Source organism: Petaurus breviceps, unplaced genomic scaffold, assembly GCF_028583685.1.
Source record: "Petaurus breviceps papuanus isolate PSGF00001 unplaced genomic scaffold, PetGlider_PUasm1.0 90879, whole genome shotgun sequence".
Taxonomy (NCBI): Eukaryota; Metazoa; Chordata; class Mammalia; order Diprotodontia; family Petauridae; genus Petaurus; species Petaurus breviceps.
The window spans coordinates 12237033-12255922 of NW_027187368.1; the positions used below are offsets into that span (position 1 = coordinate 12237033).

Consider the following 18890-nt stretch of genomic DNA (forward strand, 5'->3'; position numbering starts at 1 on the left):
TTTAGCCATTCCCCAATTGATGCACATCTACTTTGTTCCAATTCTGTGCTATCACAAAAATGCTATATTTTAGCATATATTGAGACTTTATTCTTATTGATGGTTTCCTTGAGGTATAAGTCCAGTAATGGAATCTCTTATTCAAAAAGTATATATTGTCCAATGATAATTAAATTTTTTTCTCCTCAGTTTTTCCAAGTTGGTTGATTTTGCTATGAGATGCCTTATATTTTCTTCTATTTTTCAGCCTTTTGATTTTGTTTTAGTATTTCTTGCTGCTTCATGAAGTCATTGACTTCTCTTTGGTCCTTTCTAATTTTTAGGGAGTTTGTTGCTTATGCAGAGGTTTATATAGCTTGTGCCAAACTGTTAGCTCCTTTTCTAATTATTTTTTCCATTGCTCTCATTTCTTTTACAATTTTTCTCAAGAGTTCTCATTACATTTATATAATCATGCTTAAATTCTTTTTTTTTAAGCCTTGCTTCATCTCTTCCAGGAATTTTAGTTGAGTTTGTGTCCAAGCTGTGTTTTTTCTCTGGGGCATTGATTGTAGATGTTTTGGAGTCATTTTTTTCTATTTGTGTCTTAAACATCCCTGCCACCATAATGTGAATTGCTCAGCATGGTGGGGTTCTTTTTTTGTTTGCCTTTTCTTCCAATCTACTTCTTGGATTTGGACTTCATGTTAGGGTTGGGCTCTGCCACACTTCTGGAAAGAAGATCTAGGCTGGTCCTATTGCTGCTTTCTTGGAGTATTAAGTGTGTTATTCCAGGATCGAAGAAACAGGTTGGGGACCTGAAACCTTTCAATGCTTCCTAAGTGGTCTGTTCCAGGGCAAAGTCTGGTTGCTACCCTCCTGGTTTGGGCTTCTCAAGTTCCTGACCTGAGTTTGGGTCTGAGCTAGAGTAGGCTGCTCAGGGATTCCACCCCTATCAGCTACCTAGGAAAGCTCCGCCCTCTGGGTCGGTTGTCTCTTGTGGCTGCTGCTGCTGCTGTTGTTGTTTTTCTGTGATATACCTTAAATTTCAGAGTGTCAGAATTGTAGGATCCCTTTTAGTCTGAGTTATAGTTTAGTCTGATTATAGTTCCTCTGCATACTGGGTTAGATAATAGAAATAAGACCCTGCTCTGTGCCTGGGATCTGAGCCATGTTGGTGGTGCTGCTGCTGCTGCTGTTACTGGCTTTTGAACTTACCCCTTTTTTTAGTATACTGGCCAGGGCTAACTTCCTGGAATCTTCCCCCCCACCCCACCCCACCCCCAGTTGTTTCAGTAGTATCCAACTCCTGGTGACCTCATTTGGGGTTTTCCTGGCTAAGATACTAGAATAGTTTGCCATTTCCTTCTCCAGCTCATTTTATATATGAAGAAACTGAGGCAATCAGGATGAAATGACTTGCCCAGAGTCACACAGTTAGTAAGTGTCTGAGGCTGCATTTGAGCTCAGTTCTTCTTGACCTTAGGCCCAGCACTCTGTCCATTGCACCATCTAGCTACTCTTCCCCTTCAGTTACCCTTCTCATCCATTTCTGGTTGGAGGGAAGGGCCTGGAATGAATTCTAGGGCCTCCATTTAAGAAAGAGGCTCAATACAGTCTTTTCCCCACTTCCCACCAGCTATACTGCTTTCATGAGCCCACTGCTTTGACTTTTGCCTAGTCACTGGACTCTGATGACTCTGGAGGAGAGACTGAGGCTGATGACTTTGAGCAGCTCAGCCTCACTTATATCCAATTCACTTGCAAGTCAAGACATTATTCTCATTGGTCCTCTTCAAGAACAAAGGACAAACAACAATCTGTGAGTAGTAATTGCTCTCCTCCTCCTTTTCTTCCTCCTCCTCTTCCTCTTCTCCCTTCATCACATATGGTCCCTCTGTCTGCATGAGGAGTCATACTGATGGGGTACCTGGGGTCTAGGTCAATTTGTGAAACCAACTTGTGAAACCAGTCTGTGAAATTGTAACTGCAATTTGTATTGTAAAATTGTTATCTGTAAAATTCCTTTCCCAACCTCCGACTCTGCCCCTTCCCCCTATCCGCACTAGGCCTAGGCAACACCTTGGGAATCCTTTCATGTCTCCTTCGATCTGGCCCAAATCCTCATGTCTCCTCCGGCTTGGCCCAAATCTTATCTAAACTATCTATGCATTGAGGTCCCTTCCCTCCGGTCAGCCCAGACAATGGCAGCCTTACCCTTTAAAAGTAAAAGCATGTACCCCTCTCACTCGCAGGTCCCCTAAAGGACTCTTGCCCGCTGTAATGGCGTATTAATAAACTTTCTCAACTCTAACTCCAAGAAAGGCTGAGCTGAATTCTTTCCAGACGCCCTGTTGAACCTATCGGGATCCCGTTTTCCCCCCCAACAATACCTTTACATGTAGGTGCTCTGTCCACAGGAATATAATTTTTGGCTGCTTATACTTTGTAAGATATTTTAAGGCTTGGGGGCTAGAATTTTTTATATTTCCTATTTTATTTTTCAAAAAATTGGTACACTTAATTCTGTCTTGTGTAGTTTTCATTTATGATTTCTTGAACTATAGCTCTGAAAATCAGGCTTTGAAAAAGCCTTTTGTCATTCAAATGGAGTTACTTGACTTCTCTTTTAAACCCAAATCACTCTGGCTTTCATTGAATGACCAATAATAGGTCCCAGTCCAAGCTTTTCACTCATTGTTTGGGTTTTGATGACTCAGAATGAGTATAAATAGCAATTGTTTTCTGTTCTGGCCAGAAACTCTGAGGGTCTGCCCCTGTGGTGGCAAAATAGGCCACCTTTTGTCTCAATTCTTACCTAGCTCTTAATCACTGAATGGGCTTACCTCAGACAAACTGAGACCTGGGAAAATCCTTAGTTTAAAAAGTTTAAGAGTTTAAAAAGGCCAAGGTCACCTAGCCATTGCTATAATCTTGACTTTTGTCTTGACACTGGATTCAATGACTCTGGAGGAGAGTGGTATCCAACTGTTGGTGACCCCATCTGCGGTTTTCTAGGCTAAGATACTAGAATGGTTTGCCATTTCCTTCTCCAACTCACTTTACATATGAAAAAAACTGAAATGACCAGGATGAAATGACTTGTCCAGAGTCCCACAGATAGTAAGTATCTGAGGCTGCATTTGAATTCTGGTCTTCTTGACTTTAGGCCCAGCGCTCTATTCATGGCACCAGCTAACTGCCCCTCCCCTTCCTGGAACACTACCTCCAAAAGCAGTTACCCTACTCACTAATTTCTGACTGGAGGGAAAGGCCTGGAATGAATTCCAAGGCCTCCTTTTAAGAAAGAAGCTCAACACTGTCTTTTTGAGTAACTAACTCACTTAAATCTAATTTACTCTGAAGTCAAGACATCACCCTTCTAATGTCATTGGTCCTCTTCAAGAACAAAGGACAAATAACAACAGCTTTTGCATTTCTCTGGACTTCTCCATCATATCTTCCTTTCCCAGGAAAATCATCACTGAGGAATCTCATTAACCTGGAAGAATAAAGCTGCCTGGTACTCACATCTCATCAGTACCTTCTGCCTCTGATCAGATCCTTTGACTTGAGGGCAGAGCTGTGAGTTCCAGGTCCTCTATTTAAGAAAAGGGCTCAATATTGTCTTCTCTCTATTTTCCACCAGTTACACTACTCTTGGACTTTTTCTTTTGTCATAGGAGTTGTTTATTTTTTTGCCATTATTTCTATGCAATCACAAGGGAAACTGGTAAATTGCTCTTGGACTTTTTTTGGACTGCTCTATGATGCCCCGATGCAGTGTACCTTCTCACCACCCCCTTCATTCCACTCCCCCTTTCATCTTCCTTTTATGTTATCTTCTCCTATGAAATTGTAAGCTCCTTGAGGACAGGGACTGTCTTCATTTTTATTTGTATCCCCAGAGCTTAGCACAGTGAGTGCCTGGCATATAGTAGGTGCTTAATAAATGTTTATTGGCTGACTTACTGGATCTGTTGCCTGGAATTATGTCATGGGCAGCAAAGCTGCCAGTTCACACATTACCATCACCTACGTGTGCTCTAGCAAACATCTGGGACCTCCCCTTGTGCTGGTGCTCTCTTTGGGTGCTAGAGTGCTCCCAGTTTGGAGTGCTTCAAGCTCAGTGTTTTCCTGGTTGATCCCATCCCCAGTGTCCAAAGACCTCCCTATCTGTCTCCCCATGGCTAACTAGGCTGGACAAAGAATTCACTATGACTTTTTCTAGATTTCCCCAATCTGTCTGGTGCATCATCTAGTTGTGGTAGGAGAAGTTAGGGAAGAGGAAATTACTATATTGCTTCCTATTTATTACTCTGCCAGCTTCACTCAACCTCTGTAATCAGTTGTTTTTGATTATTTTTGTCCTAAGGAACAGCTTTATCGGGAGTAGGAAGGATGTATCAGGAAAGTACAGTGAGTGGGGGTAAATAAGAGACATCAATAAAACTTTTTTGAAGTAAACATTTGACTCAAAAAATTAAGATGCCTCTTGCAAGTATCCTTTCCCACAAACCAGTCTCAGTAGCAGACATGTAGATGCTGGATGAGCCTGCTGCTTGGCATATGGAATGGAGGGGCCTGCTCTCCATTTTAGAACATGTACAGGTATTCTAGAATTGTTTTTGGTCCATTTACCATTTGTCATTTTTATCAGCTGCTGAACCCAAACAGAATGTACATGAAAACCAACCGTGGACTCAACATGCTTCTGTCTCCTAGTTGAATCTGAGTGAGGCAAGGACACTGCTGTAATCTTTTGGGTGGGGAGAGGGGGAGTAGCAGTGGTTCACCACCTGGCTGCCTTTCTTCCCATCTGGGGATGACACATGGCCATGAACATGGCTCCTCTGTTCTTTACCTCTTTGTATTTTTTTCTTTCCTGCTCTTAGGCTAAAGAGTATTGGAGACAGAATGGGGAAGATGAGACCTTCTGAGTTCTGAAAGGTTAGGAGGTCCAACAGGAGTTCTCACGACTAGAATGATCTCTCTCTTCATCTCTTCCTGGTTTCCTTGACTTTCTTCAGGTTTCAACTAAAGTCCTTCCATCTGCAAAAAACTTTTCCCAGTCCTCCTTTATCTTAGTGCCTTTCCCCTGAGACTACCCTCAACTTTCCTACCTGTATCTTGTTTGTACATCACTCTTTATATGTTACCTCTCCTATTAGACTGCAAGCTCCTTAAAAGCAGGGACTATTTTGTTGGGGATTTTTGTTTTGTCTTGTTTTGTTTTTGCCTTTCTTTGTATTGCCAGTACTTAGCACAGTAACTGGCACAGGGTAAAATTTAATAAATGTTACTTGGCTGACTGACCTACCGATGTTTGGAAGAAAGCCATGTTTACCTATTGACTTATACTTAGGGAGCCTGAAGAGATGTAGGAAATATAGAGACTTAGAACCTCTATGCCTCTTGGCTAAGACATCTGCTGAAGGAAGCCTAACTATAGTCTTAGCTCAGAAAAGCTTTCATAGAAACTAGCAATAGTTTAGAGCTCATACTCGTCAAAATCATCAGCAAGGCAATAGAATTCTGCTAAGAAATCTTGGGGTACAGCAAACAGAGAAGATAAGGGATTAATGGAAAACCATTCTATAGCAAATAGTAGAAGAACTGAGCAACTTGAGAATATCCAAGATAATTTGGGAGAATCGTTAGGGTCTTACAAAGAGAACATATCAAAACTGCCTACTGCATAAGTTTCCAAAGTGTGTGATACCACCACCTGGGGGGTTCTGGAATGATCCAGGGCTGGTAGTAGTAATCTTGGGTGCAAATGGGAGGTGTTGAATAAAAATAAGGGGGCCATGGAAGCCTAAGGAAAGAAGAGAAGAAAATTTTGAAAAACTGCTTACACATGTTTCATCTATTGTATAACACAGTTAAAGTTGCAGTGATTACATTGTTTTCCAAATAAATACACAGTAAATACAAGTTTAACTGATCAGTGGTCAAGTCTGCCTACAGGTCTTAACAAGTAAGTGTTGGCAGGTTAGTATGTCTCACATTGCTGGGAAGTTCAGTATGCATGGACAGGAATATGTGCATGAATTTTTACAATATGATACTATACATTTATGGGATGCAATATTGCATCATCAAAGTTTCAATGGAGGAAACCCCCCCACAAATTTGCAAAAAATTATTAAGCTTAAGATGCATCATTTTTTTTAATTTGTAAATTTTTTTGAAATGACACAAATTTCAAAAAACAACATCAAAAGGATTAAAGAAAGTAGATTTCCAGGGAGGCACTGAGTAGTTTTTTGGGTTTTTTTTTTTTTTAAGAGGGGGCAGTAGGCCAAAAAAGTTTGGAAACCTCTGTACTAGAGAATCCATCAGACTCCCTAGTGAGAGGAAAAGGAGTAATGGTAAAGAGCCTACTTACCAGTTGCAGCAAGACTATCAGAGCTAGATCATAGGTCAGAAAACAGTGAAGTCAGATGAGAAAGAAACTGAGTTTTGGTAGTATGAAATAGAAGGAAAAAAACATTGGTTTGAAGTCAGAGTATGTGAGTTCAAATCTCAATTCTTTGACAAGTCATTTTATCTCTGGTCCTGTTTTCTTACCTATAAAAGGAGAGGGTTGAATTAGATGAGTTCCATGGAATTCTAGATCTGTTATTCCATGATCCTTTGAACTAACAGAGAAGTGTGTGAAATCAACCAAGTATACCTAAGGGAACTTTTGTTTAAACAGTGGAAGGGCTAACCTAGAGGCACTCCTTTGAAGCCTAATATATCAGTAGTAGAGATTCCTGGGAATAGAGGGCAACTACCTACTTAGCTTGAAAACAATGAGTATCTGCCTATGTCATCCATCCACAAGGTCAGTATATACACAGCATAGAGACTAGAAGTCTATGGATGCTGATAGCCAGCTGAGACCATCTAGAGGTCCCTTTAAAAATACAGGGTCTGTAAAAAGCAAGGAAAAGACACGGAAGGGACTGCCTCAAAAGAGAGGTGGGTTCCTTTAAAGATTTAAGGTCCTTAAGCCAAGGCTTATCCATTTGTTCTATATGTTTGGGAAGGGTTCTGTTTTTTCAGAAGTGGATTGACATGGAGAGTCAATGAAGTCCCTTCCAACTACAAGGTTCAGTGACTCAAAAAAATCCATAAATTTTTTTTTTTGTTAAGTGCTGTGTCTATTATGTATTGACTGAGCTTGCTTATGATGCTTCAGGAAATATAGGAAAAATGGTTACCCACGTATTCAGTTGATACTCATTTTTGTAAGATGTACTTTGTATGTAACCACAACTGGAGTGTCTTTATGTTATGTAAAATCTATCTTACTACACAGATGCTTCTCTTGTGGTGCGTTATCCTGCTTGGCTATATATTCACACCAGGGTATAACAGTGTAATCATAATAGCCAGCACATATATAGATAGTACTTTAAGGTTTGCAAGGGGCAGCTAGGTGGCGCAGTGAATAGAGCACCAGCCCTGGAGTCAGGAGGACCTGAATTCAAATTTGGCCTCAGACACTTAATTACTAGCCATGTGACCTTGGGCAAGTCACTTAACCCCAATTGCCCTGGAAAAAAAAAAAGAATGAAGGTTTGCAAAGCACTTTACATATGTTATCTTATTTGAGCCTCACAACAACTTTGTGAAGTAAATGCTATTGTTATCCCCATTTTACAGATGAGGAACAGGCTAAGAGAGGCTGAGTGACTTGCTCAGGATTACACAACTAGCAAAGAATCTAAGGCAGTATTCGAACCCAAGCTTTGCTGTCTCCAAGTCAGACATTTACTCACTCCAACCCTGAGCTGCTATGATATGAAGGTTCTGTTGCTTTATGTATACTTGTTGTGACATATGCATGTAATCACTGTAAAAAAATATTATTTTATTGGGGTGGCTAGGTGGTGCAGTGAATAGAGCACTGGTCCTGGAGTCAGGAGGACCTGAGTTCAAATCTGGTCTCAGAGACTTAACACAAAACTAGCCGTGTGACCTTGGGCAAGTCATTTAACCCCAATTGCCCTGCCTTTCCCCCTCTAAAAAAAAAAAGGCAAAAAAATGTGATTTTATTATGCTTTGTGCCATAAATTACACAATATATGTTGTGGTATATGTGCCTTGCTAATTAATGCTAGCTGTATTAAATTCTAATGTGAATGGCTCAAGCAAGGTGCCTGAAGGTACATTGTGCTATGTAGCTGAGGTGATTGCCCAGGACTACAATATATTTTTGTGTCAATTTATATTGCTTATTGTGTATATACATCATATATATCATGCATATATTCATAGATATTCAAGGGAAACCACATGCAATTTTTCATGGCTACAAATTCTTTAATATGGAATAGAACTGGGAAAGAGTTAAGTTTTGTGCTGGGCATAATAGAGAGCAAAGCCACCTTTATCCCTGGCACAAAAGCCAGATTTGACAAGCCTTTATTAAGTGCCTACCTACTACGTGCCTTGCACTGTGCTGACACTTAGGATACAAATGCACACAGTTCTGTCTCTGTACATGTTATATTTTACTAAAGAGAAGCAACATGAACATTAAAAAGTAGATACAAAATATATATTCAAAATACTGTAAAAACAAAATAATTTTGTGGAGGGAGCTCTTACAATGGAGGGAACAAATACCTCTCGTAGGAGATGATAACTTGAGCTGAACCTTGAAAGGATCATTAGATTATGAGCTTATTGTAGGCAGTACCTAGACTCAAATCAAGGCTCTCCTCTGATGATTTCTATCTTTGTGGCCTTAGACAAGTCATTTAACCTTGCCTGGGCCCATTTCCTTATCTAGGTAAAATGAGCCGGTTGATTCAGATGACAAGGGGATCCTTTCCCACTGGAGATCTGTGATCATACCACAGAGATGGAACTTCACATCCATCCCAGAGAGGTTTGCTCTGACTTAACTGTTGTTTAACTGTTTTCCTTTATTACAAAAGAGGGTTCAAAGAGGAATCATATTGGGAAATGATTGTGGTATAAAAACAAAAGGCCTTCCATCAAATTTATTTACAATTATAATTTCATTTGATCCTCACAACAACCCTGGGAAGTAGATGTTAATCACCCTCATTTTAAAAATTAGGACACTAAGGCAGACAGCAGCCAAGTGACTTGTCTAGGGTCATACAGCTAGTAAGTGCTTGAGGCTAGAGCAAGGGTGGGGAACCCGCAGCCTGGAGAGCACATATGGCTCTCTAGATCCTCAAGTGTGGCCAAGTTTGGATTCAATCAAAGGGACTCACTGGAGGAGATAGAGGGCCACATGTGACCTCTGTGGGTTCCCCACCCCTGGGTTAGAGGTTATTGTCCTCATGACAAGATCATAGGTTTTGAGCTTGAATCAACCTTTGAAGTCATCAAATACAGCCCTTTCATTTTTACAGATAAGGCAAGTGAGACCCAAAGAGATTGAATAGCTTGACCAAGGTAATATAGAAATAAGTTTCTGAGGTGAGATTTGAACTCAGTTCTTCTTAATTTCCAATACTCTATCAAGTATTCAATGCTACAGAGGTTGGTCCCACACCAAAACTCTTACTCATTCCAACTATCAGTGTCTGTCACAGATGAAAACTGATCTCAAGGAACAATATCAGCAGTGACATTGCATTACATGCATGGTACATATCCCTTTGAAGATTGAAGCATTTTTCCTTTTGTTTTCTCAGACAGGTAATCAGCCCCTCGAACCCCTCAGAAGACCTGAGAGAAGCCCTAGGGAAGGGAGTACGCATAATAACAACTAACATTTCTATAGCACTTACTCTGAAGTAGGAATTGTGCAAAATGCTTTACAATTATTATCTCATTTGATCCTCACAAGAACCCTGGGAGGTAGGCCCATTTTACAGATGAGGAAACCAAAGCAAACAGAGGTTAAAGTGGAAAGAATGACAGAAGAAAGGAAAATGGGTGGTTAAAAAAACAAGCTTATCTCACTGATTGGAAACCAGGAGATCCAGCAATTCCTCCAAGCTCTGCCACCAACTCACTGGGTGACCCAAGCACATCATTTTCCCTCTCTTGGCTTGTTTCCTTCTTTGTAAAATAAGTGAGTTGGCTATGGTCCCTACTAGTTCTGATGTTCTATAGTTAAAGTGATTTGCCTCAGATCACATTGCTAGTAAGTGTCTGAGGCTGGGTTGGAAATTGGAGCTTCCTGACTCCAGGCCTAGAGTTCTGTCCTCCTCTTAGGCTGAGGAAGTACTCCTTGTTTGCCTCGAGAGAACTTTCAGGGTCTCCCAAACTCAGGCTTCAAGAACAAGGTCTCTGAAGTCTTTGAATTTGGATGGGGTCATGGGGGGGAAGGGAGTATGTCTCAAAACTCCTAAACAAGTCCTAAGGCCCCTGGAATTCCACCAGATTGGAGGCTGGTAATGGAACTCAGGAAAGATCCAGAGAGACCATCTCCACAGCCCTTACTGGGGCAGTTATCCCCAGTGCCCATGGCGCCCAGGGTGAATCCTGCCCCTCTCCAGTTTCTCTTGTTGTAGGATGAGAAGCCCTTTAAGAAAAGTTCCTAGAGATATCTGCCTAAGTGATCCAAGGCGCCCATCCGAAGTTTTACATATCACACTCTTCCTTTCAGTTCTCAGCACCCTTCCTCCGCCGCCCCCCGCCCCCGTTCATCACGTCCGTTCCTCTCTGCCCACTCCTTACCCCCACTCCCCCTCTGGTGCCTTCCTTCTTCCTCCTATCCTCCCTCCTTCCCTCTCCCTAGCCTATCCCTCTACGGCCCCTTCTACATCCCCCCTCCTCCACCGTCACGGCCACCGCCACCTCCCAGTCTTCAGAAATTTAGGGAGGGCAGAGCCAAATCAGCTATATTAGAGAGACAGACACTCCTCGCTGCCTCCCCCCACCTCCACCCCACTCCGCCCGGCCCTGGCCCTGGTCCCGCCCGGTCCCCGGGGACGCCGGGGCAGCAGCTGCTCGGAGGTGGTGACCACAGTAACCCCTGGTGGAAACTGAAACTGGGGGAGGAAGGGCGAGGGCTGGGACTGAGCAGGGGTAGGGGAAGGTGGGACCCTGAGGGCCCCTCCCTGCTCCCGCTCCTCCTCCGGGCCAGACTCTAGTAATCTTAGTTTATCTTTGCGCCCCGCCTCCGCAGGCATTGTCACGCCGCCGCTTCCTGCGCCCGCAGAGCTCAGCTGCCACTCGCAGCTCCCCTCGGCGAATCTTCTCTGCTCCTTTGCAGCTCCTACGACTGCTCCAGCCTTCCCAGCCCACCCAGCCTCTCCCTCCTTTTGTTTTGCCGACACCTCCTCCGGGAAGTCCTCCCTAAGAGGGAGGGAAGTATGCAGCCCCCCTGCCAGACGGATGCGGCCCCTGGGGGGCCCGACTCCGGGGGTCGCAAGCAGGAGGGCCAGGTAAGATTGGGACACTGAGACGTCGTCCTGGGCTTCCGCCTCCGCTCCCTACCGTAGCGCCTCAAACTGGAGGCAGCTCAGCGTCGGCAAGATGGGGCGCGAGTCTCTCCTCTGCTCCCTCCACATTGTAGTTGGAGGCCAGGTAGGGGGACTGGAGGAGGAAAAGATCTGGGGCACAGAGTACCTAGAGCCCTGCTGGGGAATGTCTTCTTTGAACCATATCACCCCATCCCCAAGGGGCCCCAAGACGAGACGGGAGGTTCGCAGAAAGGGACCCCAGGGAGTTGGCGCCTAGAAAAGCAGGAAGCATTGAGATACCCTCTCCAGGGGAGAGGTGGAAAAGGGAAGGAAGGAATGGATATCCCTTAGGATGGACTGGCAATATTTTTCTTCTCTAGGCTGCAGCAAAATGAGGCCCTGAAATCATCAGGTGGTGACAGAATCTTAACCCAGCCCTGGGAAAGGTGTCACTAGGGACGCTGCCGATATTCCCCTTTGACAGTTCCTAGGAGTTTAAAACCTTCTGCCCCTTTTGTAGCTTACCCCATACTACCTGGAGAAGATCTCAGCCCCCTGGTTGGGTCCCTTCCCCAGCTACATTTGAAAGGGGAGGAGAGGCAGTGGTGGGGACTGAGACCCAGAATGCCTGGGTCCTTTTTGCACTCCCGTTGCTGGCTTAATGGAGTTAGTTTCTCATCTGATCAGGCTTCAGTTCCACGAAATCCAAAATGGGAATTCTGGCACATTCTGGTGTCCTGTCACTTGATTCCTGAGAAGATCTGGCTTAGGACCAATGTTGGCAAAAGGAATTATCCCAATGCCTCTCCCCAGCCCTAACATTATTCGGCAGACAGACCAAGACAGAGATTCTATACTACTACCAATAATAACGAACATTTCTATGGCCCATAAAACTGCTCCATGAAGAATTAATTATCTATACTTTATAGATGAGGAGACAAACACAAGGAGGGTTAAGTGCCAAATTCACAGTGGGAGAGGGGCAAAGTCAATACTCCACCTCTGATCTCCAGATTGATAGTTCAGCCTTTCTCCAAAGAGATCCCTGGACTTGGCTTCTCCTACCCCCCAAAGAAGGCCTGGACCTGAGGGAAAGTGAAATGAAGCAGAGGGCATGGAGGTCCCCATCACCCCTTTTCATACTGATTCTCCTTTCTGTCTATTCTGCTCATTCTCCCCTTGATGCCTTTGAAAACAGTCCTGTCTCATCCCCTCCAGGAAGCCCCCTCAGACTAGGCCAAAGTCTTTTAGGACTTCTCCCTTCCCATCCTTTATTGACTTTATCAAGTCACCTGGGCTGTTCTGCGTAACCTGGCTTACATCAGCAGCTTCTCCAAAACTGGGACCTGATTTCTTCTTTCCTTTGTCTCCCCCCTCCCAGCTTCTCACAGTCTCCAGCACAGGACAAGGGACTCACCAGACTTATAATATTTAGCCTAAATGCATATTATTTATTTAATTTATTTAAATATATAATATTTAGCCTATTATAACATAATAGGCTAATAAAATGTCTTCATCATTGCCTGCTTAATGTCGCTGCAGGGAAGCTTGTGTATATTCCAGTTCAATCAATTCATTGTGTATGTGAATCGAAGTATGTCAGTACACAAAGATATGTGTGTGTCTGTGTTTGTGTCCTGTGTGTATATCTATTCATCATCCTTGTTGTATATGGATATCCATACATGTATATCTATAACGTGTAAGTATGTGTTTATGTGTTTTTATGTCTATGTGGAGGAGGCTGCACAGTAGAGTGGAAAGAGGAAGAGGAAGAGGAGTAACAAATTACATTTATATAGCACTATAAGGTTTGTAAGACCTTTTCCAATAAATATGTTGTTTTTGTTGTTCATGTCCAACTCTTCATGACCCCATTTGGGGTTTTCTTGGCAAAGATACTGGAGTGGTTGGCCCTTTCCTTCTCCAGTTCATTTTACAGATGAGGAAACTGAGGCAAAAAGTTAAGTAACTTGGTCAGGGTCACACAACTAGTAAGTATCTGAGGCTAGATTTGAACTCAGGTCTTCCCCACTCCAGGCCCAGAGCTGCATCTATGGAGTCACCTAGTTGCCCCATGTTAACTATATATATATATATATATATATATATATATATATATATATATCATTTAATCCTCACAGCAGCGGTGACAGGTGGGTATTATGATCCTTGTTTTGCAAATGGAGAAACTGAGACTTAGAGAGGTGAATTGACTTTTGCAGAGTCACACAGCTTTGAGGTGGGATTTGAGTCCTTCTTCTAAAGCTATCAACACCATGTCTACTGTGTCAAATTTACCCTGAGTGTGTACTAGATAGGAAGTCAGAAGAGCTGGGCTCTAATTCCTCCTCTAGGTTCCTTGGATGGCCTTTGGCAAGTCACTTCTCTAAACCTCAGTCCATCATCTTTGAAGTGAAGGGCTGGATCAGACATAATCCACTGAATAGTTACAATTCTCTAAAAGTTCTTTCCAGACATAAATGGGATGATCCTGTGTCCATTTATTTGATTCTGTGTTTGTATTTATGTACACACAATATATATCATAACATAAATGTGTGTGTACATTTATATTCCATATTCTAAGCTAGATGGGAAACACCATGTAGTTCAACTACCTCATTTTATTGGTGGGGAAACTGAGGCTAAGAAAAGCTAACTAACTTTACCAAGGTCATACAGTAAATGGTAAAACTGGGGTTTAAACTGGGTGAATCTACATGTCTTTTCTACAACACTGAGCTGCCTCTGTGTATGCGTGCTTTCAAATCTATGCCCACGTGTATCTGGGGCCCTGTGTGGATGTGTATGAGCATGCATATACATCTATGGAGCGCTCACAAACAAGGCTGGTCCAGCCTGACGGAATGAGCCAGGATTGGGTAATGGGACAGATAAATGAGACACAGGAGTCTTCTCAGCCACGTGTCTGAGTATGAGTAAGGAGGGGTTGGAGTGGAGATAGCTGATTCAGGCCTACTTCTCCCTCCTTATGAAACAGGGCCACCTCGAGGGGTTGGCTGGGGTCGAGAGAAGGAGCAGGACTCTTACACATGCCCACACACCCGCTGTCGTTAGGGAAACCAGAACAGTGGAGAGCTCCCGTCCTGTGTGATGCCAGGCAGCTCACCCCATCCCTATGCTGCAGCCTCATAAAGTGAGCCTTAGAAGGGCTGGGGTGTCCCTCCTCATACATGAAGTCTTTCATTTCCCGATTCCGCTTAAGCCCACTGCTTCACTCCTGGTTGTTTCCAATTTATCTTGTCTGTAGCTTGTTTGTACATATAGTTATGCTATTTCTCCCATAGTGCCTAGCCCATGAAAGGTGCCTAATAGATGTTCACTGGCTGCCTGAACCTCTTCAGTACAGCCAGGGTATAGCAATAATACTAAGGATTGTTCATATTTACAACACAGGTTATGGTTCCAAAGTACCTTCCCATAAACTCCCTCATAGGGTCCTCCCCCATGGCCCCCCTGTGTGGGAAGGAAGCAGAGCTGGAATTATGATTCCCCTTTTACAGAAGAGAAAACTGAAGCTTAGAAAGTGCAAGTCATATTCCCAAGGTCACACAGGAAGTGGTAGTCATACCATCTTCTAGTTAGAAGGGACTTCAGAGAGTCCTTCCAGCTCCACAGGAATCCCATCCCCCTCCCCCTTCCCCGGCCAGTGTTGGTACAGACCATGCTTGGACACCTCCAAAGGAAGAATATTCAGTATGTGTCTCAAGGCAGCCAATTCCACTGTTGAACATTCATGAGGTTCAGAAATTCTTTACATTGAGCCAGCTTGCTTTTGTGGCTGTTCAGCCATTTCAGTCGTGTCCCACTCTTCATGACCCATTTGGGGTTTTCTTGGCAAAGACACAGGAGGGGTTTGCCATTTCCTTCTCCAGCTCATTTTATAGATGAGGACACTGAGGCAAACAGGGCTAAGCGACTTGCCCAGGGTCACAGAGCAAGTAAATGTCTGAGGCTGGATTTGAACTCAGGCCTTCCTGATTCCAGGCCCAGCACTCTATCCAGTGAAGTTCCTAGGTGCCCTTAGGAGCACAGGGAAAAGGAACTTCAAAAGCCATTTAGTCCAACACCTTAATTTTAAGGATGAAGAAATTGAAAACCACATAGGTTACCAGATTTCTTCAAGGTCACATTGATAATGAACATCCAAGATGGAAACTGAACCAAAGTCCATAGTTTCCAGAGCCAGAGCTTTCTTCATTATACTCTACTCTTTCCCCACTGGTTCTAGTCCCAGGGGCTGGGAGGTGGGGATTACAGTTTATTTGGGAGGCTAAGACATATCTCCTCTTCCAAACATTTTCCCTACCTCCTCTCTTCTTTGGGTTAAACACCCCCAGTTTCTTCCACAGATTTGTGACATAATTCCTTGTCTCATTTCCCCCTCCCTCTCACCTTCCTCTGAACGTACACCAGCTTATCAGTGTTCCTTTGAAAATGTGGCCTCCAGAAGTGGTCATAATCCTCCAGATAGCTTCTGACCAGGACCAGAAGGCAAACCAAGGTCTGCTGATGCCAGACAGCTCTTTCCACAGACCACCCTGTCTCTTGTTGGGTACTTTACTGGGCACTGGACATTATAGTCTGACTGAGGAAATAGAAGACACATGCATACAAAGATCTTTAAAAGCACCAGGCCTTAAGGGGAGACATACAGATAATTAAGGGTGAGTTGTATGAGGCAGGCAGGAAGGAAAGATCAGGGAAGGGAATGGAGACTAACTGATTCTTGAAGGAGAGGTGGGAGCTAGACAGGAGAGAAGAGAAAGCTCTAGCCCCATAATGTGTTTATGTGAGGAAAGTACATATTGCTAGGTAAGGACAAGAAGATGACGTGGCTTGCTGGAACAAGGAGAAACAGGTTTCTTTGGCACACCACCTTGTTACCCTCCATGGGAATCAACTTGAGCTTTTTCCAAAATTTTGGCTAAATTTGGGGGTGGAGGAATGGTCATCACAGTAGCTTATGTGCCCACAGTGCTTTGTGGTGCGCAGTGCTGTCCCCGCGATAGCCTTGCATTGGAAGCAGGATGGAAAGAACACTGAATTCACCGTCACAGGAAATGAGTCTGCCGTGACCCTGCCACATGCAATCTGTGTGATCTTGGGCTGGTGACTTCTCTAAGGCTGTTTTTCTCTTGGGTGAAATAAGAAGGTTGGACAAGATGATGTCTAAGGTCTCTTCCAGCTTTGTATCCTGGAAATCAATCATGCTATGTTGGTAGTACGAGTATCATCCCTACTATACAGATAAGGAAAGACTCAGGAAAGAGAAATCAATTGCCCAGAATGACACCGTAAGTGGTGGAACAGATGAGAAACCAGTTCTCTTTACTCTTGACTCAATCTTACACATTTCCTTCTGAGGATGAGAAAGAGAGACCTGGAGTCTACTGGCTCCAATCTGGGGGGCATCTCCAACATAAGGGGTGAGCTGATGATCAGATTCCTTTTCCCATAGCCTTGGGGTTCTTAAGCTAAAAGTTCAGTTTGGAGGGAGAAATATTGAGGTGGTGCCAGGCAGTTCAAACAGATCTAGGGGGGAGAGGAGAGAACAACAGAGAGCAGTAGTCTTTGGGAGGCATGGGGTGAGAAAAAGGGACGTTGGTGGGTGGCAAATGCCTGTGTTCACTGTTCTTCATGTTTGTGCTAGGGGAAACCAAGTCTACCCACATCCAGAAAGATCTGCTATGCTGTGGGAGGAGCCCCATACCAAATGACTGGCAATAGCGTTTCCTTCTTTCTGCCGATCTTCCTCTTGGACGTAGTACAGGTGAGGATCCCAAGGGGGGAGGAAGGACATGAATAAATGTCCTTTGCAGTTCTATATGTTGAGTATGTTGGGTATTGGCATCTTGTGATGGGTTCCCAGGGAAGCAGAAATTTAAAGAGTCCTGGGCTGGGAATCTAGAGACCCAGGTTCAGGTCCCAGCTCTGCCACTGACTCACTATGTAACCTTAGAAAGATCTTTTCCCTTCTCTGGGCCTCATTTTCCCCAGCTTTGAATTCCATGTTTTGTGTTACAAAGACTCTCCCAGCTTTGACACTGTATGTAACCTTTTTGCATCATGGACTCCTTTGACAATCTGGCAACGCCTATAGATGCTTTCTCAGAATAATTTTTTTGTAATGCACAAAATAAAATACATAGGTTTACACAGGAAACCAATTCTATTGAAATACAATTATGATATTAAAGTTCTGAGTCCACAAACTCCTTGAAATCTCTCTATGGGTCCCAACTAAAGACGCTCAGTTCTAAGAACTCTTTCATTGCTAATCTTTTCTGTTATAAGGTCCATGCCATCTCAGACACTCTATGTTCAAAGGTCTCCTCCTTTTCATGCATTCTGTGTTCAAAGGTCTTTTCCAGCTTTGACGTTCTATGTTTCTGTGATTTCTCTGGTGAAAGAGGTAAACTGAATCAGTCATGTGGAAATTTTAATTTGGTTGTAGATGCAACTGGAGAGAGAATGAGGTGGATCTGGCTCTTGTCTTTACGTGGTATTACAACCAGCATTGTGATGAATCCAGGCTCACATTCAATCACAGGCTGTTAGAAGGACCAGGAACCTTAGAGATCATCTAGGTCTACCACTTCCCCCCATTTTACGGATGAGAAAACTGAGGCCTGGAAAAAAGGAAATGACTTGCCTGAGGTTACTCAATGAGTCAACCCATCAGAAAACATTTATTACAAAAGCAAAAGTGAAAGTCTGTGCTCCTTGGGGAGCTCACAGTCTAATGAGGGAAATATGCAGTTACTTACAAACAAACTATATACAAGATCAACTGGAAATAATCAACAGAGGGAAGACACTAGAATTAAGGGGGATTGAGAAAGGCTTCCTGTAGAAGGGAGGATTTTAGCTGGGGCTTGAAGGAAGTCAGGGAACCTGGGAGGTAAAGATGAGGATGGAGAGTAGTCCAGGCTTGGGGGAATAGCCAGCAAAAACACCTAGAGGTGGGGGTGGCTAGAGCACTGGCCCTGGAGTCAGGAGGACCTGAGTTCAAATCCAGCCTCAGACACTTAACACATACTAGCTGTGTGACCTTGGGCAAGTCGCTTAACCGAAATTGCTCCTCTAAAAAGCAAAACAAAAAACAAAGAAAGAAAAAAAGAAAACACAGTCAAGAGGTGGAGTGTTTTGTGGGAGAAACAATAAATAGGCCAGGATCACTTTATCAAGGAATATAGGGAGGTGGGGTGGGTGAAAAGTGTAAGAAGACTGGAATATGAGGTAGGAGGGCTCAGGTTATGAAGGGCTTTGAATGACAGAGAATTTTGTATTTGATCCTAGAGATGATAGGGAGCCACTGGAGTTTATGGAGGTGGGGGGAGTGACATAGCCAGACCTGCACTTTAGGAGAATACATTTGACAGCTGAATGGAAAATGGATGGAATTAGGAGAGACTTGTGTCAGGCAGGCCAACAAGCAGGTTATTGCCCAGACATAAGGTGAGAAGGACCTGTATCAGGGTGGTGGCAGTG

At 43.6% G+C, this 18890-nt stretch overlaps 1 protein-coding gene and 1 long non-coding RNA gene across 4 annotated transcripts in view; one reads left to right on the forward strand and one right to left on the reverse strand.

The window, feature by feature from the left end:
* Positions 1–18890, reverse strand: part of LOC138150421 (uncharacterized) — a 118796-nt gene that overhangs the window by 41614 nt on the left and 58292 nt on the right. The window lies entirely within an intron of this gene.
* LOC138150417 (sodium-dependent lysophosphatidylcholine symporter 1-like) overlaps positions 10995–18890 on the forward strand; it is a 50354-nt gene continuing 42458 nt past the window's right edge. Inside the window, exons 1-3 of one of the 3 annotated variants that reach the window (XM_069073853.1) lie at positions 10997–11348; positions 13113–13183; positions 17050–17169. In XM_069073853.1, coding sequence (XP_068929954.1) covers positions 17113–17169 — 57 coding nt within the window. In that variant the 5' untranslated portion in view covers positions 10997–11348; positions 13113–13183; positions 17050–17112. Of the gene's footprint in view, positions 11349–13112; positions 13184–17049; positions 17170–18890 lie in introns of all 3 variants that reach the window. The other 2 variants (XM_069073854.1, XM_069073852.1) reach the window with 2 other exon arrangements.